The sequence below is a fragment of the Dermacentor albipictus genome, chromosome 4 (genome assembly GCF_038994185.2).
Source record: "Dermacentor albipictus isolate Rhodes 1998 colony chromosome 4, USDA_Dalb.pri_finalv2, whole genome shotgun sequence".
Taxonomy (NCBI): domain Eukaryota; kingdom Metazoa; phylum Arthropoda; class Arachnida; order Ixodida; family Ixodidae; genus Dermacentor; species Dermacentor albipictus.
Genome location: NC_091824.1, coordinates 152,766,154 through 152,792,781, shown reverse-complemented (window position 1 = coordinate 152,792,781; position 26,628 = coordinate 152,766,154). Strand labels below are relative to the sequence as shown.

The window sequence follows — 26,628 nt, the reverse complement described above, 5'->3', positions numbered from 1 at the left end:
AGTTGAGTTAGTGAAGTTTCTGGAATAATTAGAATTAATTAGAAATCACTGATTGCCGATCTTGGTAGTCGTGAGGTAAATTTTCAATGGGTACCAAGTTGCATGGGCATTATAGGAAACGAGATGATAGATTAGCCACTGCAGCGTACCAATTAGGTGCCCAGACTCCCCCTACATTTTCCGTATCAGACGCTGAGAATGTTCTTCGCACCTTGCGGCACCACTTTAGGAAGGTATGCGTTTTGATGAACGCAGAAAGTCCCTACTGCCGTACAGAGTTGATCCATTCCTGCGGTTCTTACCGAACGTTCGACGTATATTTTATTGCGAAAACAATTATATGGACACTCCAGACGTATTTGAGCTGCCGCCGTCACCTTGATGTTCCCTATAAAGTCCACGGGTGATAGCACCATCGCCACGCGCCCTACCGCGTTGGTTCAACTCCACGCGCGCCGACTAAAATTTACTTGGTCGCGCACGAACACCTGCATGGACGCTACAAGGCAAACACAAGCGCGCCTTCAGCGACGCTTTTTATGTTCACACGGCTGCAACTACACGGTAAATACAATTTCGTTTCTTGCACACGGCTGCATATGCACTACCCCTGCCACAGCCGCCTGACCGCAGCTGTCGCCATGCGCACGAGCAGCCACTGAGAAAGCGTTACGACACAGTGCCCGCAAACGACAGGCCACGCACGGTGGCGAACTTGTGTGCCGTTGGTCTGTAGTTACGCAATTCTCATCCGTATGAGAATACCTCAACACGTGTGGTTCAGTGTAAGACCGCTGCTCCAGTCCTACCTTTATGTGCACATGTCTTTGGCCGCGCCGTGCGAAGGCTATCTCATCTGCTCATTTTCTGATGCGCGGCACACATGCGATGCTGCTCGGAGCGGCAACACAGAACGTGTATAGAACGTTGAGATAGCCCTTCGCACCTGCACGCGCTGCCCACAGGAGCCGCTTCTCGACACCACCATTTCACACACGCCTAGTCATGGTCATCGAGTCTACCTCTCTCTTCATACCAGTCTGGCTACGCCGCGGCACACCTGTTTACTTAGCAAGCATTCGAATTGCTCCTAAAGCTGCTAGCCTTACTTCGTATAACGTTCCCGTGTGTGGCTATCGCATTTCTTGCTTCGCACTTGCGGCAGAACTGTGGCTTTTTTATCGACCACGTTTAGACTTAGCCTAGAGGCATCGCTTAAAAGCGGAGCACATGTTTATGGAATCGCTGCAGTATGACCAGAAGCACGTTTGTCTGAGTGACAGTTTCAGCATCATTGACAGACGTAATGTCACAGTGATCAAAATGACCGTGGATGTGCCCTGATCAGAGCCCCTTCGCTATCTTTCAGTGAGCACTAATCTGATAGATTGCGTATGAGTCATATGTATACATGACTTGCCTGTACTACACCGTACTTCTTCATTTTCTTAAAGAACATATTGATGTTGCGCCCGAGTTGTCCCTCGTGGTCAGGTTTATGTGCAAATATATATGATGCATATGTATATATACATAAAATGATTTGCGTGTGCTCCACCTCTCCTGTGTCATGAATGACTGTCTGGGTTAATGGGCTATGGTGCTGGTGATAACGCCGTTATATTAACACTATTTGAGTGCTCGTGTCTTGTGATTGCCGGTATAGTGCTGTGCGTGTTGTTTGCTCATTTTTTTTTCATTGTTCTTGCTTCAGTAGTGTATTTAGTATTTTGAGATATTAAGTTCCTAAAAAAAAGCGCACTTTCACTTTCTCTATATTTAAAGAAAAAATACAAGAATCACCTTCTATAATTCATACAAATTGAAACCTGCATGAAAAGGTAACTCGTTCACTGAATGCTCTTTTTTTAATGCAACTGAGGATATTGCTCCTAAAATATACCAGAAATCGCTGTCGTAGGTTAACGTGTCGGGTAGTGGGAGTAATGTTTATATTAGCCCCAATATTAATGAAAATACAAATCTAATCTCAAAAATGAATCATAATATACAAAAACTAATCTGGAAATGCGTAGTTGGTGTTCTCATAAGATGAAGGTAAAGAAGGAAAAGCAAATTGCCCACTGGTGCATACGTATCTTTATCGGACAACCCTAACCTACAAATGTTGGTGTCGTTTAAACTTACAAACAACTTACAACAGTTCTTAACTGTTAACATTCTTCTGGTATTCTAGATCGCTCCTACCGTGCTATCCTTGGCTAGTCCCCACAGGGGGGTTTCGTTCTTTCAGTGCGGATGGGCCAACCATGTAATGAGAATGAGCGTGTCACACGCGGGTCGTGTGCGCGTTTCGCGAAGAAGAAGAAGTGGGAAGAAGGAACAGCGCTTTCATCGCACTGCCTGCTTCATCATCCCGATGACTAAGGAAAAACCTGCAAAGTGAGCATGACCCTACGTCTCCGTTGATTCGACCTTGGTTAGAGGGCTAGTACTACGACAGGCTGTCATGCTGCCTCCATGGCGTGGAAATACGCAGTAGCGAACATTCTTCTCTTGCACGGTCCACCGGACTTCGCGCGGTCAGGTAGACTTGATTTCTCGCTGAATGCGTAGCCTTTCAGATCTTCATTGCTGTACCGGTAGCCCATTATACCGGGAGTCTTTAAATAAGTATTCATGGGTACGTACTCTTTGTAAATGATAGGTACAGACGCAGGTAGGTAACGGTATCGCGCTGAAACATTTCATACATGCGCTGTCATTACTGAAAAAAAAAAAGCCTCGTACTATTATAAGTGAAAAATAGCACGAATGACAGCGAGAACGTTCGAGCTGTCGGTGCTAGAAGCGACGCGATAAACGTGAAATTAACGGCTGAAAATAAACCAGCGCACAGATGTTCGAGAGATTATAATTACGAGCGGCGGTGTGATGCGTGACGTCATCGAAAGCGCCCCACTCGTAGCATGGAATTTCTTGCGCAAATTGTTACAGGGAACTCTGGTGTTAGCGTATCTAGGTGCTGCAAGAATGGCACTTACGCCAGCATGAGAATGGTGGTTATTAATTTGGCTAAAGTTAGTCCATGCATGTGATTTCAACCGGCTGTCAGATTTTGTAAATTGATGCTCTTCAACAATATATTGCGCTATAAATATAACAATGTGCAATTATTATGCATGCGCTCCAAGTCTTATCACCTTCTGTGTTTGGAAAGATAAGAATGCTTCAACATTTAGGTCAGCAAAGGCAGGTGAATAGTAATAAATGAAGCCACAAACACGTCTCAAGTGAGTAGCACGAATTCGGGGAAATCTATGAACTGAGGTGAGTTGGACGGAAACCCATTTGGTAGGGGGGAGACAATGTAAATAGTTTAAAGTTGTTCGGCTCCTGCGCGGGATCCTTGCTCACAATACAGATGAATCTAATAAGGTAAATCCTAACTGTGAACAACGTTCCCATGTAGGAGCCGAAACGTCATCTTGTTTATAATTTTTATTGCCGGCGTCCAACTTGCTACAGCTACTTGCTATCTATGAGCAAACCGCCATTTTCGTGGTAGCTAAGCGATTGCGGAGTCAAACTTCCCTCTAGTAAATTTAATAGAAAGCTCTATACGGCAATAGAATACGGATATCGGCGCAGTGAAGCGTGTGGCAAGGGAACGCAGAACTATAGATTTGAAAAGCGCTGAATTCACGCAGAATATTTATTTATTTATTTATTTCGTTTTATTTTATTTATTGGTCGTGACAAGAGCCGAATATGGCCAACATTTACGCTCTAATGAAAGCAGTGCATCCGTAGTTGGTGTTTGAGAGCCTGCTACGTAGTTGCACAGATGCGTAAGATTTTCCGCGCAGTTCTGGTGTTCAAAAGAGAGCAGACGCAAGAAGAAATTCAAACGGCGCAGGTCTCCGGCCCACCCCCTCCGAGGTGGGCGACAGTCGGTCGAGATGTCGAGCGAGCAGCAGCCCGGCCAGAAAGCCATCGAGGCGTTGCGCAACTGGCAGCCCTCGGTCCGCGGCGGCACGCCGGTCTCGGGTGACACGGTCACCGAGATGACGACCACTGGACACCACGTGATGTGCGCGCTTGTCGCCTGCCTGGGCTCGTGCGCAGCCGGCACAACGCTGGGCTACGCGTCGGCGGCCATGCCTTCCATCGAGAACGAGTCCTGGTACGACGTGCATAACAACACGCAGGAGAGCCGCTGGTTCGCCGACCTCCTCCCGCTGGTCGCGGCGCCCGGAGCACTCACAGCCGGTCAGTGCCTGCACCGTATAGGACCGATGGATAAGACTTTATTGGCTCTATTTAAATGTGGTTGGGCCCCTAGACGTCCGGGAGCCCCCTGGCGGACATTTTTAGGCAAGCACGGTCCACCAGCCAGAGCTGGTCATCCGAGCAAGTGGCCCCAAGAGCGGCCTCCCACAGCAGGTCAGCGTTGCCGCTGTAAACTGCAACAGCCACAAGTACGAGTCTACGTAATCGATGTCTTTTATATCTGATTTGATGCGGAGCACGTCGTGCACATGTGCGTACGAACACGTTGTCGAGAGTCCTTTATCAGACATATCGCAAAGTCCTTCAGCAGGCGATACGTGTCGGTGGCACTTCTTTGCGTTGATCCCTGCGGCACATATGGAGGTCTGATGCGGAGGTCCATGGATTAATATTTGAGAAACGCATCCGAGTGTTACAGCAGCTAACTGGCCACTATTCATGGAACCATTGGTTCAGTAACGGCCGTCATGCCACAGGTTTCCTGCTGGAAATGGTGGGCAACCGGCTGATACTGCTGCTGTGCGCTTTCGGCCTACTGGGCAGCTGGCTGAGCCTGCTCTGTTCGTCCAGCACGACGGCAATGTTCGTGGCGCGCTTCATGGCTGGCGTCTTCCTGGGCGCTACCTCCAGCTCTGCCGGTGTCCACGTTGCCGAGATCTGCCCCAGCGAACGCCGAGCTTTCTTCCTCGGCTTCGTCGAGGTGGGTCGCGTAATTAGGCTTGCTGTTTAATCGCTTCTTTGAACTGAGTAAAACCAGTGATTGAATTTCTAGGCATATTTTTGTTGCCAACTCGCCTCTTGCGAGCTTGAGAGAACTATTTGATCAAAACGACACGGATAGGCGACTGCCTTTTCAAGAAGGCTTTGCAGCCGTCTAGTCTGTCACGAACTAAAAATTCAACAATGATTACGATACTCCCTAAAGCGAAATTTGAGCGCAGTACTAGATGTGCTTTCATTAGACGATGTATTGAAGCATCGCTGCTTTCACCGCAAGGACCGGCAGAGCCGCGACGCGCGGCGCTATATGTAGTCCGGCCACACAGAAGCCGCTTCCCGGCAACTGCAGCTTTAGCAGGAACCGTATGGCGCGATTTCAGGCGCGATTGACGCGCGGATAGTGAGACGCGCGCGTAATTCTGACGAGTGCCCAGCATGATCGCATCATGCTGGGCAAATCGCGCCGCCGCGTGCTGCTGCTAGGAGTAGAAAAACACGCCTCGCAGGGCGCGACCACCAATCAGAGGTCAGGTAAGTCACGTGGCATTTTTTTTTTTTGCCACCAGATGGCCCTACTCTCTGCGCGTCAGGACCAGGAAATACCTTGGGTAACAGAATATAAATACCTTGGTATATGGATAAACGAAGGCAATAGATCTATGGAAACAGGAAAAAACTAACAGTGAAGGGGAAGAGAAATGCATCCATAATGAAGCACAGAGCGCTATGGGGATACAATAGGTAGGAGGTCCTCCGAAGTATGTGGAAAGGCGGAATGGTTCTAGGACTTACTTTTGGAAATGCGCTTGTTTGCTTTGGGTCAGGGGTACAATCAGGACTCGATGGGAACCAAAGGTCAGTGGGTCGCCTCGTATTGGGTGCTCACGGGAAGACTACAAATGAAGCTGTGCAGGGTGATATGGGCTGGACTAGTTTTGAAGTGAGGGAAGCTCGCAGTAAAATTGAGTATGAAGAACGACTGAGGAATATGCAAGAAAGTAAATGGGCTGGGACAGTGTTCGGGTATCTGTACAGGAAAAACGTTGATCACAGTGGAGGAAAAGAACTAGCAAGCTTACCAGCAAGTATGTGGCCTGTAGGGTGGGCAACACAGCAACGAAGACCGTCAAGCGCAAAGTCAAAGAGGCTGAAATAATCTCATCGGTGGCGGCAATGGAAAAGAAACCTACCATGAGTAACTACTTAAGAGGAAAAAACAAAATCAGGAAAAAAACAATTTATGATAACTCAAAGGGAAGCTCATTACTTTGCAAAGCGAGATCGGGATGCATCAGAACACGCACCTATAAAGCGAGATATAAGAAGGAAGATGAAGCATGCGCTTGCCGCGGTAAAGCTAGGGAAACTATGGAGCATGTTTTATTAGAATGTGAAGACGTCTACCCTGCGGTCAATTTAGGCACCACTGGCCTCCTTGAAGCCCTTGGGTTCAGCGAGAGCAGTGGAAAAGTAAACATGTCCGCAATAGGGATTAGTAAGAGGCGATTGGGGGATTGGTGGAAGAAAAGTAGGGAAACGACAAAAAACGGAGACGTACAAAAGCACAGTTCGCAATAGGGGATCAAAAAATTTGGTTGTGGGCGTTCGTAGAGTTTTCGTTTCTTTATTGTTTAACCTAGGTGGGACATTAGGCAATATAATAGCAAGAGCTTGGTGACGCAACCCACCGCCCCATTCCAAAGGGGACGCTCATAACATCCATTCATCCATCCATGCATCCTCGACGGAACTTTTTTGGCGGAATTTTTTTTCTCGGCAGAACTGGCGCGCGCGTCGAAGGAAACACGTGCTACCGCGATGCGGAAGGTACATAGTCGCAGTTTCGCACACAATGTTTCTGTTTGAAATGAAGCGTGATAAATACACTTTGGAAAAAAATTCGCTCTCTAATTACACGAAGATTATTTTTATTGTAGTCTTCTGTAACTTTAAGGGCATATTATATATGCGATAACAGGGACAATTGATGTCGTTGGGCGTTAGGTTTTCTGGCAACCCGAAAAACGCGGCGTGAAAGCACCGCTCCATTTTTTTTCATGCTGATGCTCGCGCGTCATATTTCTCGCTCGAGGAAAATGCGCTATGCGGGTCCAGCTTTATGCGACGATAATCTTTACCGGGAAGCGCTTGCGGCGAACTGCTTTCTGGTTCTTTTTTCTCTTCCCCGCATGACCGGTGCCGCGGAACATGAGCGCCATTCGGTGGCGATTCAAGATGGCTTCCTCTGCTTTCCTCCTCAAGCTTCCACTGCACCATCCTCCTCCGCATTCCTCCTCGCGCGCTCTGTGCTTTCGTCGTCTGTCATCCGCCAGTGCACTCGGCGTTCGCTCTTTCATCGTTCACTGCGCTCGCTCTCTCGGTTACGCCGAGGGAGGACAAGGCACACCGACGGAATAGGCACAGGAATAGGCGCCTAAGAGCTGTGCTCTAAAAGACAGTTTCGCTAGAATGACGTAGTGAGGTGGCTACGTTCTGAAGTGTTTTTCTGAAGTGGTCTGTTATGAACAAAAAAAAAATGCATATTATTTACTTAAATGACAAGACTGCATAGCAGCAGAACAGAACATCCGTGAAGCCAAATGTAGTAAAGATTTTTATATCTTAAGAACTGGTGTATTAGCATGTCAGTACGTGATTATCACATTATAATCATAATGTGACAACTCCAAGGCACTTGGGCAGTTCTGTGGCTTTTGAGGTGATCGAGTTCTATAACAGTCAAATGTTTCCTCCTCCTCCTGCACGGTCAGGTGGCCAGGTACACGGGAATGCTGCTGGCCTACGTGTTGGGCCATTTGTTCACGTGGGAGATCCAGGCCGGTCTGTGCATGTTGCCGCCCCTGGTGCTCGTGTGCCTGCAGCGTTACGTCCTGGACAGCCCGCAGTGGCTCATGCGTCACGGCAAGAGAACCGAAGCCCTGGCCGCGCTGTCCCGCCTCTATGGCCTCGACATCCCCATCGAGTTCAGGATACGATCGGCCGAGGATATCGCCAAAGCCAAATCCAGTGCCACAACCAGCAAGTGCGCAAGGTGAGCATTTAAACGGATTGTTTTGCCGTTTTCTTTTTCTCAGTAATCGATATATCTGTCGCCGTTCACTATAACAATGTTAACCCTTGTCAAACTTGCATCTCAAGTATATGGAAATAGTAGGCACGTGCGTACTTTCGCTGGTCTACAAGCAAATGCCGCTTCTCTCCGTGTTTAAGATGCAGACTACTCCTGTGTACAATGTTTCCGCGCAAATTATGGCTCTTAGACACTGCATTTCTACTTTCCAAATGTGCTTAAGTGGTAATTCACAATCGACAATTTACGTTTCATGGCCGCAAATGCCACATATTGGTTTGTTTCTTAACTCTATTTTTTCCTCTTGTGTTTATCGTTTTCCTTTTTTTTATTCTTTTTGAATTTAAGCCAGTGGAACGTCACGCTGCTGTAAGGCGGTACTTTTGCTTCCCCTCACCTAACCACCTGAGTGCATTTTTAGCGTGTCATGTGATTAAATTAACTCACACTCAAGCTGTGTTCCGAACCTCGGAACCTCGAATTGTGCACCTAGTAGAGTGCACAACACCCTAACAAAGGAAAAGCTCGCCCAATTCTATAAACATCATATATTCTGAATTCCAAAGCGGAGAAAACGGATATGCTAAATGAATATGCGCTATAACTTCATCTTACAGAATTTCTCTCTCTTTTCAGTGGTGAACTACGGAGTTCTCAGCTTAATGCTTTAAAGGTTTATGCTAGAAATCCAATTTAGGCAATTTCTGTCACATATGCGTAATTGAAATAATGATATTAGTTTTTATAGCCAGTGGAATTAGGTTTGTTTTTCAAAAGCGAACCAATTTTCTTGAATTATTGCAGTTGTTGCCTGCTGAAATTACTCAAAAAATATTCACGCTTAGTGTCGAGATTGGCTTCAGGTACTACTAGCTCTTCAAGGAGTACTGAGAATACATTTTTGAATAAGCTTTTGCGATAGGTGAACGGCTAGACCTCTGAAGCCTCGAAAAGATACTGGCGAATACCAGAGCGCTGTAAATAATTTAATGCGCCAGATTTTCTGCAGCCAGTTTGGTTTTGCTCCTCAAGAGGTGACTGTCGTGGCGTCATCAGGTACAAGGTGCTCACGTTGTACCAGGATATGGCGACATTTCGACACCGGCTCCGGCTCTCACTCAGTCGTCTGCTACGGTGCTACATCGGACGCTACCGCGATCGCACTATAGGGGGCTACTGCGCCAGATGGAGCGAGTGTCAAAATGTCGCCATGTCCCGCTCCTGCGTGACCACCTGGTGTATTATGACCCCACGACAGTCACTTCTTGAGAAACAAAACCAAAGCTCACTGTAGAAATGCTGGTACATTAAATTATTTAGGGCACTCTGAGGTTCACCAGTGCTTTTGTAGGGTATTGAGATCTAGGACTTTCATTTACAGCGCGCGCACACACACACACACACACACACACGCACGCGCACACACACACAAACACACACCCACCCACACACACACACACACACACACACACACACACACACACACACACACACACGCACGCACGCACGCACGCACGCACACGCACACGCACACACAGAGAGAGAGAGAGAGATCAAAAAACAAGAAATACGACGAAATTGAGGAGTTGTTATTATCATGTCAGGCCACTAGTAGACACTTTTAATATGTCGGCATTTCGTGCAGGTGTATGGTTCTGGCGTTGCTTCTGCAGCTCCTGCCCGAACTGTCGGGCGTTCGGCTACTCCTCCAGCGCGGCGATCAAGTGATGCTTTCACTGATGGCCGAGACGGAACCCTGGGACTCAGTAGGCGTGCTACTGGTCGCAGGCCACGTCGCGCTGTCCGGCATTTTCGCCTCGCTCACCAGAGTAGCTGGACGACGACACCTTCTGCTCCTGTCCGCCGTCATCACGGCTATCTGCATGATCACACTCAGCCCACTCCAGCACCTCGTATTCAGGTTCCTGCCAATTATTTCATAGCGCGAAAAGGTGTTGGTACCATACCTGACGCAAAAAAGCTGTCCACTTGTGTGCCGTCCGTAACAAGAAATGAGACCCATCATGACCTCACGACAAGGGTCAAGCGTGTGCGTACGAAGATGAAAGGTACCGCGAAGCGTGGGAGAGCCTTCTCAAAAGTTGCGCTCCGACCAATTGAAGTGAACGCAATCATTGCAGCGCATGCGCTAAACGCAGCAACGAATCGCAACGCCCCTGTTGTAGTTCAAGCCGCAGCGCTTGACACAACTGCTGCAGTATTGTAATGTAAGGGAACTGATTCAAGAAGTGCAGAGTAGCCAGAGTTGCTGCTAAGATTAGGTGCCGTGAAACATCGGGCTGAGAAACCCCGCCTGTGGCACTTCCCGACAGTACCCCCCGTTTGCGATGCTGCTGTCGGGACGAAATGGTGCGTGCGTATTGTGGGGCCTCAAACGTTCCTGTGGGTAGTGGGAAGAATTAAATGGGCATTTCTTGAGCCTTAATACACCACTCTGCCCAGCCGAATTAGTAAGAATAGAATCTGCCGATGGACACTGACGAATCGAGGAAGCCAGATTCACGGCGACCGGATATCGAGCGAATATGTTCGCCCCCATGCTGGTCGGCAACGTGTAATCGTTCGCGTGTACAGTCACGCGAACGGTAGCGTGTTCGAGGGGCCGTCTTCCATTCAGGTGACCCCTCCGAAGCCTCTCGCGGGACAGGCCCGCAGAGAGTGCCGACAGGCGCGCTCCCACTCGGCGCACTCCGCCCACCTGAAAGCAAAGAGCTTAAAAAATACTCCGTTTCGCGCCCGAGCAAGCCCGCCGTTGAGCGGCGTTAGCGGCGCAACTATCGCCATCTCTCGTACTATTCTGCAACAACACCGACCGAACAACGCGGCGAAGCCGGATTGCAACTGGCGCGATTTTTATGCGGGGAAAACAACATGAGGGGGCACAAGAGAGTCGAGCGTAGTTGCGGTATGCAATGACCTATCAATTCTGCAGCATAACAGCTGTTTCGTGTTTATAATACGCAAGATCTGAAAGTTGCCTAAATCTCCCTGAATATCTTATTTTACAGCGAATATTTTATTACGCTGTGCTACCTGGGGCCGTATAACATTAAACTAATCCAATCTGAGTTTTCTTCTTTTTTTTCGATCTTCTGACATCGAATTTACTTAACCGCCGACGTAAGCATCGGACGGTGACCAGTAGCGCTGTTTGAAGAGCCCAATCAAACGCTCTACTTCTTTGTGAGAAGTTACTTTTATATGTTTTCACAGCGAATAGCATTGCCTACCTTGACTGGTTCTCCGTGACAGACAGACAAGAGGCGAGGAACACGAAGAAGAGAGGGTTTTGGTTGGACCGAGCTAGAGCAGCGAAAGAAGATAACCGGATGAGGAGGGCGTTGCGGGAATTGCGGTTGGCCCGCGCCTCCTTACTTAGCTTCTGGTGGCTTGCAGCCAATCGCGGCGGCGTGCAATATATGGGTAGAATCGCCGCTAAAATAGATCCTCAGAGAAGAAGAGTTGGAAGAGCCATGTTGTATACGTGTCGAAAGGGCTCCACAACATCGTACTGCCACGAAAAAAAAAAAGCCTATTACACGCAAATAAATCCATTCTCCGCGGTAATAGATAATAGTATTCGTGTTTCCTTTCTCCTTTCTTGCATACTTATCTGTATTTATTAGCCCCTCCCCTCTGTAATGCTTCATTGTAAGCCCTGAGGGCACTATAAATAAATAAAAATAAATAGCTCCGAGCAGCTAGTACCAGAGTGATCGGCGGGCAGTGGTCTTTTATTCCTATCGGAATGCAGCAGTATGCGACTATAACGAAATAAAAAGCTCAGTTTCGCTCGGAATATGAATGCATTTTTAATGCGTAGCGTCACTCTAACGTGGTGATCTTTCGCAGTTCTGTGACGTCACGTGACAGGCAAGTGGACGCAGCCCGATAACTTTCAACAAATAGCGGTAGGCTAAAGGCGACAAAGGTGTAGAACCGGAAATAACGATATTCCTTCTGTTCGGCCTAATCATGTGCAGTCAATTTGCACACATCACAGCAGATGGGAAGTTCTCAAACTTTCGTGACGTTGCTTGACAGATAGGCGAAGTGGACGTGGCTCGAACAATTTGACGAATGGTGGAGGGCTTATTGTAGAAATCGAATATAAACATTTGGAAAAGCTTTGCGTTATAGCACCCCTGATAGCTTAAATCGTGGAAAGTTGGCACAGCCTACATAAATAAGAGCTAAAAGTTGACAGTCACTTTAGCGTACTCAAAATAAGATGAAGGCGAGCGCCTGCGCGATCATGAGAAATTTATTATATTACTTGAAATTTTCATTCGAATGCGTTGTTAGTTCCTATTACTCGTTTTATCCCCCGAACGGTCGTGGATTCGAGTACTTTAATTAGCTCTACCTTAATTAACTGTACCTAAATCAACTTCGCCCTAATTAACACCAAAGGTGGAAGGCTCGACTCCGACCAAAGGCCGTGGGTTTGCCGCCCTATGAATTTTGGTGCCATGAATTGTGGTATCATAACGCCAGCCAAATTTTCGACTCATGAGCCATCTAAGGCTTTCAACTTAAGAGCAAGCTTTAGCTCGGGTGCTCCTCTCTAAATACATGTAAGGGAGAATTCGTTTTTTCGGCAGCCACTTCACCAAATTTGACAAGGTTTGTGGCATTTAAGAGAAAAACTTAAAATATAGTGACTGTTCGTTTCGAATTTTCGACTTAGGTTGTCAATTTTTTATTAAAAATAAAATACCGTCACCTGCAGTGACAGGTTTTACTTAACTCACCGTCTGACGACAGGCGAGGAACGCGTAAGGGTGGAGAGGGTTTGAGTGGGGCCTAACTAGTAGAGCGAAAATGAACAGGGGATGTATTGGGCTTAGCCAGCGTCTCTGAGTCATCCGAGCAGCGCTAAGTCACACCGGCGTTGCACAGGAGAGGCAGAAGTAAGCAGAGCGATGCTGACGTGTCCGGTTGGTCCGCTGCCTCTCGCTTATAGCTTGCGGTGACTTCTCTAGCATTGCAGCGGCGGGCAACGGGGCGTTAGATGCCAAAAAGCTTCTACAGCGTTATGCTTTTAAGAATAGCGACGAATGGCAAGAACTGGGCCATGTGTGAAATTTCAGAGCTCAGTGCCGTGAAGCGAACGTCAGCAACAATGTTTGACTGCTGCGCTAGCAACTACTTCGAGAAACGTTTAGTTAATAACTGTTTCGGCGGGATTGCGCGGTGCGCTGCGGTTCCAATTATCGTAACCTAGGAAGAAATAAATTAACGTTATTGAGTGCTCCACGAAAACTTTTGCATTTACTCATCCAAAACATGTCACAACAAATTCATGGATATATCATGGAAAAGTAATTCAAGCATATTACTTTACTTCCAAGTCCAGTTATATGTACCAGCAAGCTCACTTTAAAACCTGCTCATTAAAGAGCTTCAAGCAGGATTGCCTTCAGACTCCCGCTAATATCTGTTGCATTTCACTCAGACGCGCATCATTGAGCGGGGTAACAAGGCCATTCGCTTACTTAGACTGCCATCTTCGATGGTTTTTGTGTGGCTTTCATTTCTTGGAGAGACCATATTGCAATAGCGTTTGGACAGAAACGTTCAATTAATGAACAATTGCGTGTCACTCAGAGCAAAACATGACTTTTGAGTGTCATGGCGGTTCCCTCCCCCCCTGCCCCCCCCCCGTTTCGTTCCAATATAAACGCATTTACTTCAGTTTTTAAAGCCGTATAGCGAGATACGCGTCGATTCCGCAGCTAGCGTATGTGCAAGATGGCAGGCACTCTGGAAACAGCTGGCCGCTACTAAGAACCACGTTTTGTTCACTTTTGCGAATACAAAACGTTCTGTTTCTTTTCTTTTTTTGTTTTTTTTTGTTCTTGTTTTTTTGCTTCACCAAATTGCTAAAGATCAGCCCTGGCACAAGCAGAGCTCCAACGAGTGAGCTAAATTACTCGTTGATGCGGCCCATCACTTCTCCAACAAGGAATCAAACTGCTTAATAGAATATTTGATATAGCTACAAGAATAAACTTTTTGAATTAATTACATAAATACTTAAGTTTGAATAATTAATTACATACTCAATTTACGAATTGTAGCCGATGAGTTTCCAAGGCGTATCCAAGAACGAGTTCTCAGGACTACACAAGATTCAAGATATTAGTTTTCGAAATGTGTGAATAAATGCACTGGCGTTCCAGCTACTTTTGTGCTTCAATGCATAAAACAGCGTTTTCTTTAAAAATTAGGTGGCACAACAGTTGAACGCAAGTTTGAACGCATAGATCTTGAAACCGCTTCCCTCATTAGCATTCGGTCTAGTCGATATGCCTCGCAAACTCACTAGCTCCAGTTCGTAGATAGAAATATCTGTCCGACTGTTATAACTTAAGAAGTTAATTAGTGTAACTATGGTAATCACGTAGTTACGCATTTTGATTTGTCGTAAAAGTAATGGTTGCCTCATCGAGTAATTTAGCTCAATGCTTGGGATTGTGCTATCAGCCACAGGTAACTTTTAAAAAATTTCGTGCGGCTACACACTCCACATAGCTCTGCGAGAAGGACAGTAGACTCGGCTGCTGAGGTTTACCTTATATCAAGGAATATCACATTCGCTTCATTCAAGCGGGTGGAAACCGTGAAAGAGTGGAACTAGAACGCATATTAAGTGTGTACATGTCATTTCGGGAGGGAAAATTTGCACGGTTTTCATGACATCGCATGACAGATAGGCGAAGTAGGCGTGGCCAGAAAATTTTTGACCAATGGCGGAGGGCAAATGATGGAAATAGAATAAAAGAACACTGGTATAGCTTTACGTCATAGCGCAACCAGGCCCGAATTCACAAAAATGTTCTTACGCTAAATCTGAGCATATTCCAGCCAATGGTGATGTCGGACACATCATTAGTGGAGGAGGCTGTTCAATGGCGAAGACCACGTACGAACATAAAGCTCTGTAGCTTCAGCACTTGATTACCAACACGTCCATTCGCATCCTTACCGGCCCATAGACGTCATAACTGGTATAATACAATCAACCTAGTCCTTTCTTTTTAGCTGCACCAATTTTTTTAACATTGCCTGTGGCAGATAGCACAATTCCAACCCTTGAAATAAATTCCTCGATGAGGCGGCCATTACTTCTACGAGGAATCAGAATGTTCAATTGAATAATTAACGCAATTACACTAATTAGCTTCTGAATTAATTAATTTACGTGACATATTTCAATCTACGAATTATAGCCGCTGAGTTCGCACGGTGTATCCATTTGGAACGAATTCTCTGGACAGTAGCCGTTCCGAGATATTAATTTTGAAAGTGTTAATCGAGATGCATTGGCGTTCCAGTTACTTTTGTGCTTCAATGCATAAAACAGCGGTTTCTTAAAAAGCAACTGGAACTCAAATGCGTTTCATTGGACACCTTGAAAATTGATATCTTGGAACTGGTGCTTTCAGAGAATTCGTTCCAAGTGGATCACCCTGCGAACTCAGCCGCTCTAATTCGTATATTGAGATATGTGACGTAAAGTAATTAAAAGTAATGATTAGTGAAGTATTGTTATTATTCAATTGAACATCTTGATTTCTAGTAGAAGTAATGGCCACCTCATGGAGTAATTTAGATCAAGGATTAGAATTGTGCTATCTACCATGGCCAATGTTTAAAAAATTTGGTGCAGCTAAAAATAAATAAACCCTCTATGTTTCCTTTGCTTTCATTTCGAAGACACAGATAACCTGTCATTTATATGTTGGACTGCCTGAGGAATGTCCCACAATACACTAACATGCCGAGGATGACGAGGCCGCCTTTGACGAAGATAGGTCCTACTATCGAAACGTTGGCCAGCCTTTCTGAGGCATTTTGAACAGAACAGCGCATATTTTGGCAGGCACAACGCGTAAGACACGATACGGACCAGCGCTGTCCGTGTCGTGTCGTGTCCAATTGTAGTGTCTCCCACCTTTTCCCTGTCAAAATACGCGCTGTTCTGTTTAAAATGGCTTACCATGCAACTCGCCCAAACGTCCGTTTTAACGACTTTCTGAGGCGCTTTATCCCTGTTTATAGCTTTGATACCACAGTGCGCTATTCCATCTGTCAGCCCCTTTCCTGATTTTGGACAACAATACACCTAGTACTTAATAAACAGAGCAATATTTTAGTAACACTCACAACGCCAGAACGTGACTTTCATTCACTGTGCATATGTGCTCGCTCTGCGCGCAATAACGGCAGCCACTGGACGGTGGAGCATCGGCCCCGGCTCACCAACTGGAACGGCATCTACGCCGTGGGCATCCTGCTGGCCAGCCACTCCCTCGGTCTGGGCCACGTGCCCGCGATGCTCGCGTCGGAGCTCCTTCCGGCTCGCGTGCGCTGCATCGGAGCGGCGAGCTCGTGGGCCGGCCGCTGGCTGCTCGCCTTCCTGCTGGCGCGTGAGGACGCCTGGCTGAGCGCGGTCGCGTCGAGCAGCAGCGGACTCGTGCCTGGCCTCGTCCTGGTGTTTGGAGCCGCGCTAGCAGCAATGGCGACGCCCGAAACCGAGGGCCGCACACTTTTGGCCATCGAGGGCGGCGTGTGACTACGGCTGGCCGGATCATTGTCGAACGTTTCCTTTGACTCCACACCGCAGTGCCGACCTTCCCGATATAGGTCACCTTAGATTGGCGTTTTTTTTTATTTTGAAAGCTAAACCAGTGCTACGCACGTTCGTTTTGAAAGCAGGCGATATACTATAATTCTCCAAACGTACGTTGATTTGTGTCAATCAGTATCAATTATACATCAAAAAGTTAAAAATCATATACGAATTTTATAAATAATTATTGCCCTCAATACGACAACTGTAAATGGGCTCTAATATTGCAGTATTTTACCACAATATCGCGAACAGTGAAGGTGCGCGGGTAGGCAAACTCATTGAAAATGACTGCCTGCCCTTGCGCTCCCTCCCGCGGAATACACGATCTCGGCGAGCTTTGAATTGATGCGATACCCAAGCTGTGCGCTGTGAGAGCGGCATTTTTTTTTCTTTCCGTCTTTCGTAGCAACATTAGAACGGGCTGCGCAGAAGCAGAAACGTAAATATCGGTTACTGACTCCTAACCGAGCGATATTGAAAATAAAAGGAATTGCAACTAAATAGAGCACCGACTAATGCATAAAACCACGCTGTAAAACCTGGTGACAGTCGTGCTGCCTCTAAAACAGATCTCGTAATGTGAGCAGATTAAAATCCGGTGAAGTCACGAACTGCTGAAGGTCGCAGGTCCCAACACCTATATGAATAAATACCAGTAAAGCACACCTGCACGTTTGAAAAACTTGCGCGTTCTCTACAGTGCCAGCGAATGCACATGACTTCAAATGCGCGGATACTACTTCGTCTTTTTCAATGATGGTCACCTATTCCGCCTATCTTCCACGATGGACACCTATTTGCCAAGCTCACCGTGCGATAATTCTTATACGAGCACTTAAGCGGCAGCCTTGCCACTAATTTTGTAATTACCCTACCATGTGTGAAAGTAAGCAGTTTGATGTCAGCCAGAGCAAAACTTCAGAGCTTCGTTATTAGGACACAATTCCATGCCTCTAAGTATTCCTGACAACGGCTTCAATCCAGGAGAAAATAGTTGTGCTAAGCACGCTAAAGTTATGGTGCTTTAGGTGTCAAAACGCTGATTTGATAATGAGGCAAGCTGCACAGCGGGGCACACTTCAATTGCGTCTACGTCGGAGTATGCAATAATTTTTGCATTTCGTCCCCCCTGAAATGCGACAGGCGTGTCCGGGATCGAACCCATGACATCCGATTCAGCAGTGCCATGTCCTAGCCACTAAGCTACCACGGCATGTTGATGGGCACGCTCTTGCACATGTGAAAATACGTGGGCCTGTCGCTATATCAGCCTTCGAGGAAGCCTCCCCAAACGCTCCGCCTTCCAGTTATATACAAGGTCCAGCGAACGCCTACGGGTTCCCGTCTCCCAGCTATAACAATGCATCTGCGCTTGCAAAGACATGAAATCTCCAATAAAAAAGTCGCAGGCCTACGCGACACACGCAGCACCGTCGCGGCGTAAGCTGGAGAAGCGGCTCCACAGGAGCTCCATTTCCGGCAGCACGCACTGCAGGGTTTTCGCGGCGAAATTGCCTCGTTTTCACGAGAAGGAACTGAACTGACCGCCCACCGTCAATGGCGAGCAGCGGCTTTGCCTGCTCTCTGCACTGCGGTCTGCTGAGCTAGACGTTGCCTGGTTGCAGCCGTGCACGTTGCACTACAATTCACTTCTTCCGCAGCGGTTCGTACCTTGCGAGGAGGCGCCATGACGTGTACCGAAGAGTGAACACAGCGATCGAGACGACGCGGCGCACATGTCACATCCCTACCGTGTTTTTCAACGTCACTTTAACGTGACAATATGTGAAAACCAACATTCCGGATCTTTCCTTTGAAATGTAATAATCAATTAATATAAAATAAATATCGTCTTGCGTAAACCTCATTCGAATGGATAACTTTCTGCGGTTTCTGTGGCTAGTAATCTGTAATTTCTTTCCTCACCTCACATTTAACCGGCTCTTCCACAGAGGTAAGCTCAGAGATTCTTACTGCTGCGGCGGTGATAGCTGACGCTGCGGTCAAGGTCGATCTGAATAGGTCGCGAAGCTTGGAACGAAAAGAGTGGCGAAAGTTATTGTCAGAGACATAATGTAATTTCACGAAGGATAGCACGATTGAAGCGCGACTAAGTGAGAGGTCGACAAACACCGAAACAAGAAAAGGTATGTTTAAAAAAGCGTTCAAAAATATGCTATGAGAATGCTGCCAAAAAAAAAGCCGTAACAATCTCGCGTCACATAGTTTTCCTGCGCTAAAACAACAAACGTTATTTTTTGTCTATTTCACAGTGTAACGATTCATTCTCGGTGACGCCTACTGACCAGTGCTACTGGCGCAAGAGATAGCCGGCCTGTGCAAGCCTCTGTATACAGCTATTATGTCGTGAGGTATGGCGTTTCTCACTCGAACGCGGTGGTCTCGTCTGCCATTTTGTAAGGAGCAAACCTTAAGTGGCTCATACCCCCGATAGTCTGCAAAACGCGGCGCGTGGTACACAAAGTCATTTGAGCTCGCCTCGCGCATACACGCGCTCGTGCCACTGCTCACGCGTTCGTCGTCGTCTTCTTCCACAGCTCGCTCCGAGGTCGCTCATCATGTAAAAAAAAGCGAAGTTAATTACGATAGAGTTAACTCAGGCGCTCGAACCCACAACCTTTGGTGGGAGTCGTATCCTCGAGCTTATGTGGAAGTCGAACCATCGACCTTTGGTGGGAAGTGAGAATGAGACTTTCAAGTAATTTATTGAATGTATCTTGAGCGCGCAGACTTTCGCCTTCACCCTCTTTGGCGTATGCTAAAGTGACTCTCAATTTTTGTTAGTATTGCCTTGTTTATTTGTTTAAGGTGTGGCGTGCAGTTCGCTTCAAATTAGGGCTGAGCCAGCGCACAGCATTAGTTGTCGAAAGGTGTCAGTGCCGTCAGTTCGTTATTACGCACGTTCACGCTGGTGAATCCGGCACGCTGTCTCGTCGTGACGACAAATCCGGAGCGCTACGCGAAGAAACGTCACGCCATATTCGTTCACTCTCCGTAACACAGGCTCTGGTAACCCTACAGACAGCAAAATTGGTGCGTTGAAATTTTTCTGAATGATAACACGGTGCAACGCTGTCTTGTCTGATAACTGTTGGATATGAACACACGGTGTCGCATGTAATAGTGAAACATTAAATCACGGGGTTTTAACGTTGCCAAAACCACGATTTGATAATGAGGCACGCCGTAGGGGTCGGACTCCGGAAATTTGGACCACCTGGGCTTCTTTAACGTGCCCCTAAATCTCAGTACACAGGTGCGTTCGCTTTTCGCCCCCATCGATATGCGGCCGCGGTGGCCGGGATTCGATGACGCGACATCGTGCTTAGCGGAATAGTGAAAGCTTCAAAGATTCTGTGAAAATATTTTGCAAATGTTGCTATAATCTGGCAGTGTGTTAGCTATAGTACTTTTCATTCATTCAAAAATATTTTTGAGGAGGGGGGGTCATGTATATCGGGTGCATAATTTTAGACGAATAAAAGAGAACTTGCTTTTGAAACCTCTCCGGCGCTGTCATTCACTCCCATTATATTTCTTCCCTTTCTTAATGAGCGTATAGAAGCAATTATTATTGATAACACCCAAGTTGTGTCCACGTTAAGAGACACAGACCTCCTATAGTTTAATCACTCACTGGCGCTTCAGCCGAGGCGAGCCACAAGCTCAGAAAAGAAAGATAACTGTTCGCGTAGCGGTCGAAGTGCAGGAACCTGCATAAACTGCGACATCCGCGCCAAGCAGCATCAGGTATCAACGTCACTTCCTATTTCCCAACATTAAATCATATGCTTTTTTTTTTAAGAAGAAGTTCTGTTCCGACACACAAATGGCGACGGTTATAACACGCCGCCACTTTCTAGGCATGTGGGCTCTTGTGGAAGACTCGCTACCAGTTTACCTTGGTGAGTTGCTGCAACGCAGCCTACGTGGGAACACGGCCGCCATGGAATACTAACGACTGCAGCGTTTTAGCGTGGCCCTGGTAGCAGCCGTCAAACAGACTCCTACCTGTGGCAATGACTTGCTGTGGCAATAAAGGCAAAGCAACGAAGGCGAAGCGCGCAGAAGTGTGCACTTCAAAAAATACCACATCGTCACCCGTCTTAGCTTAAGCTGGCGAAGAAAAAAATATAAATACCTTATTTACATCTGCAAGATACGACAAACTACAATACAGGGGGTTAAACTTGTCTTATTTTCCTGCTTTTCTTACGCAAATGCGAAACCGTCGCCCGTGGAAGCTATAGGCTGATTGACTATCAGTTCCAAGGAACGAAAGGCGCTCTTTCCATTGCTACGAGAACACTTGGTGCAATAATATTTGTGCCGACGCTTCGCCTCTGTAGCATTCCCTTCATTCCCCCACAAAGTTGTCCACGAATGCAGTACTTCCGAAGGGTATGAGAGCTCGCTCGCTGTCCTTGATGTATCAGTTGCTCAGCTTGGCATAAAAGTGCGAAAGATTCTATTATTGTTAAGGGATGCTTTCTTTGCGAACCCTTCTAGACTTTTGAACCTTTCTTTCAACCGTTCAGCAACGATAGCGTGACCCAGCCTTCCTGCTGGGTGCTGCTGTCATGCCGAATAGCTTACACACAGAACTGGACTACCATCTTTGCTGCCCCTTACTTCAGGCCTTGTTTTGTACGGAATTATGAAGCGATAAAACAAATTAAACCTAAATATCTTCATTGCAAGAAATGCAGGTCATCAAGAGCGCAATTCCTTTAATAAAGGAAACTTTTTTATGCCTACTTTTCTAGGGTTTCGTGTTTTGCGCATCTGCTTGGTTGGTCTTTCAACGAGTAAGTGCAGTTTACTCCTGCATAATCCCCTGGAGTGGCCTGCCCTAGTGGGCGCGCAGACCTTGGATACAGTGTGCTATATATCAAAGGAGGCTAATCCCGGAGACATCATGTTGCGCGGTCAAGTGGGTCACGTTGTGGGGATCGCCACGTCTTGCCCTCTTTACTGGCAGTGAGGTAATCACTATAGTGAAAAACGCATGTACAGACTATAATAAGTTGCATGACATTTATTTGACTGCTTCAGAAAAGCTTCACTTCTCAGAAGCCTACATGTGGGTTAGATCAGCGTAATTTTTTTTCCTATTTTTTACCTCACGTCTTCTCCCTCCTCCCTGCTTTAACTTGAACGCGCGATTCGTTGGCGTATACAGTTAGTACAGTCATAGAGTACACTAAAATACTATATATATATATATATATATATATATATATATATATATATATATATATATATATATATATATATATATATATATATACTTTCGTCGATTCCGTTTACTCATCACAGTGCGCGCGAAAGTCTATGGACATAGCTTCTTTTCTGTGCATTGAAGAGTGTACAGTATCGTATCTGTCGTAGTTATTACAGTGCAGTCATAAATAAACGAACAAATATAAGCCCTGTTGCTGCATACTGAATCACAATCCTCGTTATCCTTCGAAGTCGCTACGTGTCATCTTAATCCATTCGTCTCGTATTCCGTTTTCTTGAAGTCGAGCGTGACGCTCTCCGGACATCATTGAACCAGCTGTACTCTTGACCATCTTTGGAAATGAAGATCCTTGGACCATGACCGTACGCGTCGATTGTACAGAAAGCCACGGAAGCGTTGATAAAGTACCTCAAGTCGAGAGGTCTTGGCAACCGTGTGTAGACTCGGTGCGAACCTTCAAATGTGCGCGAAACTGTGCTCTCTCTATCTCCTCTCTCTCTTTTTTCGTCCCCATACCCCTTCCCCTAGTGCATGGTAGCAAAGCATACGTGCATCTGGTTAACCTCCCTGTCTTTCCTCTCTTCTATTTCTCTCTCTCCTTTTTTGCTCACTGACTCTGCACCCGTAAAAATTATGTCGCTAGTATCTTGAATACTATAGAGATTTATCTGTAACGATTGGAGCTCCGGTGACCGCATTTCACCGTTGGCATTGTGAACTCTCTAACTTATGTAATAGTAAAGTGTAGAATTCCATTACAATAGTAATATAGGACATTCAGCAAATTCATGCTTTTTGCTGGCTTCGAGTACGCATTGAGAATGCGCCAGCAAGGAAACAAGGCACGACCAGCGATGTAAGCATGCACAAGGCTTCTTTATCTCTAAAGAAAAACAAAAAAGTCATATAAAAGGAAGCTCCTGTAGTTACAAAAGCACAGACAGCTGCAGAGCAGTTGGTTGAGCAGCGCCAATCAATTTCTTTTGTGGTCAGTATACTCCTACAAGTCTGCATCTTTCTTTTTTTTTTGCCTTTGTTCGAAGGGGAATCTGGCGTTGACAGATACGAACTTCGAATGGGTAGGAAACGCGTGGCATCTGCTCTTGGCATTTGCATGCCCCGTCTGGCAAATGTTCCTGCTCATTTAGGAAAGGTTTATTTAGTTCACGCAGAGCGATCCTTTGTTTTCCTCCCGCGGAGCGTAGGTTCACTAACGAGCTTTGGGAGAGAGCCTTGGCCAGCTCCGACCTCGAGGATCAGCAACGGCTGATTGCGAGGGCCCAAGACACGGCCCGATCTCAAGGCATTCTGGAATGAGGACGCCTCTCCAAAGCTGCATTTACCTAATAAAAATGTTTATTCTCTCTCTCTCGGCGAAGGCAAGCTGCGTGGGCGCTGAACTGTTTGCCAACCGCTGGAAATTAAAAGCCAGAATTCGCCCTTCCGTTTCTTTCAGTTTGTTTTCAACGTAAGTGACCATTGTCATTGGCTGAATCCCTCAACTTCATCTCATTCGTTATCGCTATTTGCCTGTACCTGGTCCTAAAGGACTGTTCGAACAAATTGTGAATAAACCCATAAGACAAACGGTACTTCAGCGGACTCGTGTTGCCATACGTGTAATAAAAGCACAGCTTCATAGACGAAGGACAGGCACGACGGGTGGTGCGATCGTCCGCAAAGGTTCGGTAATGTGATCAGCGCGGCCCGTCGGCACACTCCTCCTAACCTGCTTCTCACGGGACATGTTTGACAAACGGGCGTGGCCTTCCAGGTCACATACGCGCCGAGCGGACGTCCGGTCAACACACTCCTCGAGGGCCGTTGTTTGCCAAGAACCACCTCAGGCGACACTCACTCTCGCCTTAATATCCGTGCGTTACCACGCGATCGGTCAGAATCTAGGCCAATGTCCCCGCCTTATTGGTGAAGTCATACGCGCCACAGGATAATTGGCCTCCATTATTTTCTTTTCTTTATAGAGCACCAAGAGCTCTTGATAACCTTCTACACGCACTTGCTGATGTGGCATGCAAGGTTAACTGCGCTGAAGGTGGAGAAACCCCGCCGCTCCCACTCACGAGGTGATGCAAAACAAACTCACGCGCTTGACGCGACTAAGCAGCGAGTGAGTGAGTAAAAAAAAAAAACGTTATTGAAAATAAATAAGGCACCATGGTTGGGGCCTTTATGAAGCAGTCTTGACTGTATTTACTGGTACGATAATTAACAATCACACAGTGCGTCTCATTCACTACCTCTAGATCGAATGAATGTGTATGGAGTGATAATACTAGGCGTTTGAAATTATGCAGTCCTTTGTATTTATACCTTTGTATTGGTACATCCTTTACATGCAATGTCAACCAGTGTTTCTGGTCCCTAATTACGTATTACAAGTCCGCGCAGTCTTGCGTGTCACTGCCTGGCCTCTGAGCAGGGTGTAAAGGCACCACCGTACAGAACAGTGCTAAGAATAGGTCCACGTGAAATTCCGTCTCTAGAACCCACCTTTACAGCGGGAGTAAAGCCTGAGTTGAAGATTTCTCTTGTACGGTAGGCTGTCATCTCAAGTTACAGTGCGAAATAGGAAAGAATAGAAGTTATACTGAAGAAGAAGATGCGCGTCGTATTATGATGTGGAAAGTGCCTGTGAATATAGTGAAAGCGTATCCATCGATGTGGGAGGTCCGCTTCTGATTCGCGGAAGAGTAAGTCACTCTTTCAGCTTTAAGTCATTGCTCATTTAGAGGCCGTTTTATCATTGGAGTTATAGCAGTCTCCGTCTCCTTTACTGCAAGTAAAACGACTTCAGCCGTCATTGAAGGCGCTTTCTGAAGCAAGTTTTCCACGCCAGTGTTGTTTCTTTCATAATTCTACGCACATTGCACAATAAATGTAAAATCAAAAGTTCTGTTTTGATTCAAATACGTCAGAAAACGTCCCGATATTGTACAAACTGAGGAGGACATTAAAACCCGTAGATAGGATACATCATGACTGCTAATGTTATTTCATCAGCATCATCATCATCATCATCATCATCATCATCATCATGGATACGCCAGGCTCTCGATTATTTCATACGTTCTGGGAAGAAGGCAATGATATCTACGAGGGGACCTAAGAAGCCGAGGAGTGTAATATTAATATTCGAGGTAACCAGGACTGGTGACATCGTGTTTGTGCCCGGCAACAGAGGGGACGGCTACCTGGTTATGATGCCCGCTGTTACCGAGGTTTAAACGGCAAAGAGGGTGAAACTGCAGCGATATAAAGTTGCGATCGCAGATGTCCAAATGGCGATGGGCAGTTTTTACCAAAATTTACCAAGGCTAAGCTAGAACACCTGCCGTTAGACGCTGTTGCAAGATTGTTATATCGAACCTAGACATTAGAAGATCATGTTGAGATGACCATACAATTCTTTTGGTGTGGTAGCAGTATTGTGCATCGTGTTACCGCGGGCATATAGCCTACATCTCATATTTGCAACTTGAAAAATAAGAAAGACAAATTTAGTAGTTGTTACAACGCACCCATTTGACGTCAATGGGTGCGTTGTGTGTTTATTAGTAACCGTGCGTTATTGTGTTTATTAAAATCGTGCTTATTATTCTGTCTAGATAATTCAATTGATTTCTGAAAGCGCTCTCGTACTGACGCATTTCGCTAACGAAAGATAAAGTGAACATGTTTTGGTAAAGCACGTCGTACGGTTTCTAATGTTTGTTTAGTTCGCTATGTCTAGTTTCTAAGTTGTGCTGTGCAGCCGCATGTTTCAGGGCCACTTACACAGCCGCACGTCTTATATAGCCTTTCTTACCTTTGCGGCAGAGATAACTTCTTCAGTCGCCTTCAATGCACTTGTTACTATGTGCATTCATATGTAGGTGTCTGCGTGTGTGTGTGTATTTGAATGTGTACGTGCGTACGTGCGCTCACTTGTGTGCGTGCTCACAGTATGCCATCGAAAAAAAATGACTTTACTGTATCATCACGTCAACATCTTTCCGACAGATTCGAAACGAGCATTGCCTAGGTTTAAACAAAAGTTCGGGCATTTCTTTATTTCTAGCTGCATAAACTTTTATAGCGTTTCCTTCATTGTGCACCATTACTGCTGCAGAAAGTAAAGTGCAGTCAGTGAACGAGTGCTCGTCGGACGATTCTAATTAGACGACTCCGTGGCCGAAGTACAGCTTCTTCCTTATTTTCGGCTTTGTTTCTTACCGAGATAAATACCTCTCTCGCCACTAATTGTCTCCAGTGGAAGCGGAGTACTGGTGCGATTATTCCCCGCTTAGTCCTGGAAATGAATGGGGCTGGCAAAGCGGCCGCTGCAGCGCTACCAGCACTTCGTGTACATCAGCACATCGTGTTCTTGACGGAAACGGGAAGCTATCAGTTTTGTCCCTCTGAAGCAGTCGCCGTTACGAGAGCAGCCCGCGGAGTAGAAAGGCGAGCCTGACACGCGCACGTCGAACAGCGGCACACAGAGAAAAAGGGCGGGCTGGTGCCTCTTCGGCGGGCCCCCGCTCCGTTTCGGCGCTGCTTCAGGCGGCGCCTCGGTCGCCCCGCGTCTCGCGAACGGCAACAGGGCACCGCTCAGTTCACTTCAGCCGCAGCCGCCCC

General features: G+C 46.6%; 1 protein-coding gene across 1 annotated transcript; it reads left to right on the top strand.

Annotated features, from left to right (window-relative positions):
- Window positions 1-2,325: 2,325 nt before the first annotated feature.
- On the top strand, window positions 2,326-16,783 carry LOC135909777 (uncharacterized). The gene is made up of 6 exons (XM_065441843.1): window positions 2,326-2,403; window positions 3,881-4,233; window positions 4,731-4,954; window positions 7,746-8,026; window positions 9,711-9,986; window positions 16,322-16,783. Exons 1-6 carry the CDS (start codon window positions 2,381-2,383, stop codon window positions 16,665-16,667), a joined length of 1,503 nt encoding a protein of 500 aa, XP_065297915.1. The 5' UTR covers window positions 2,326-2,380; the 3' UTR covers window positions 16,668-16,783.
- Window positions 16,784-26,628: the final 9,845 nt, after the last annotated feature.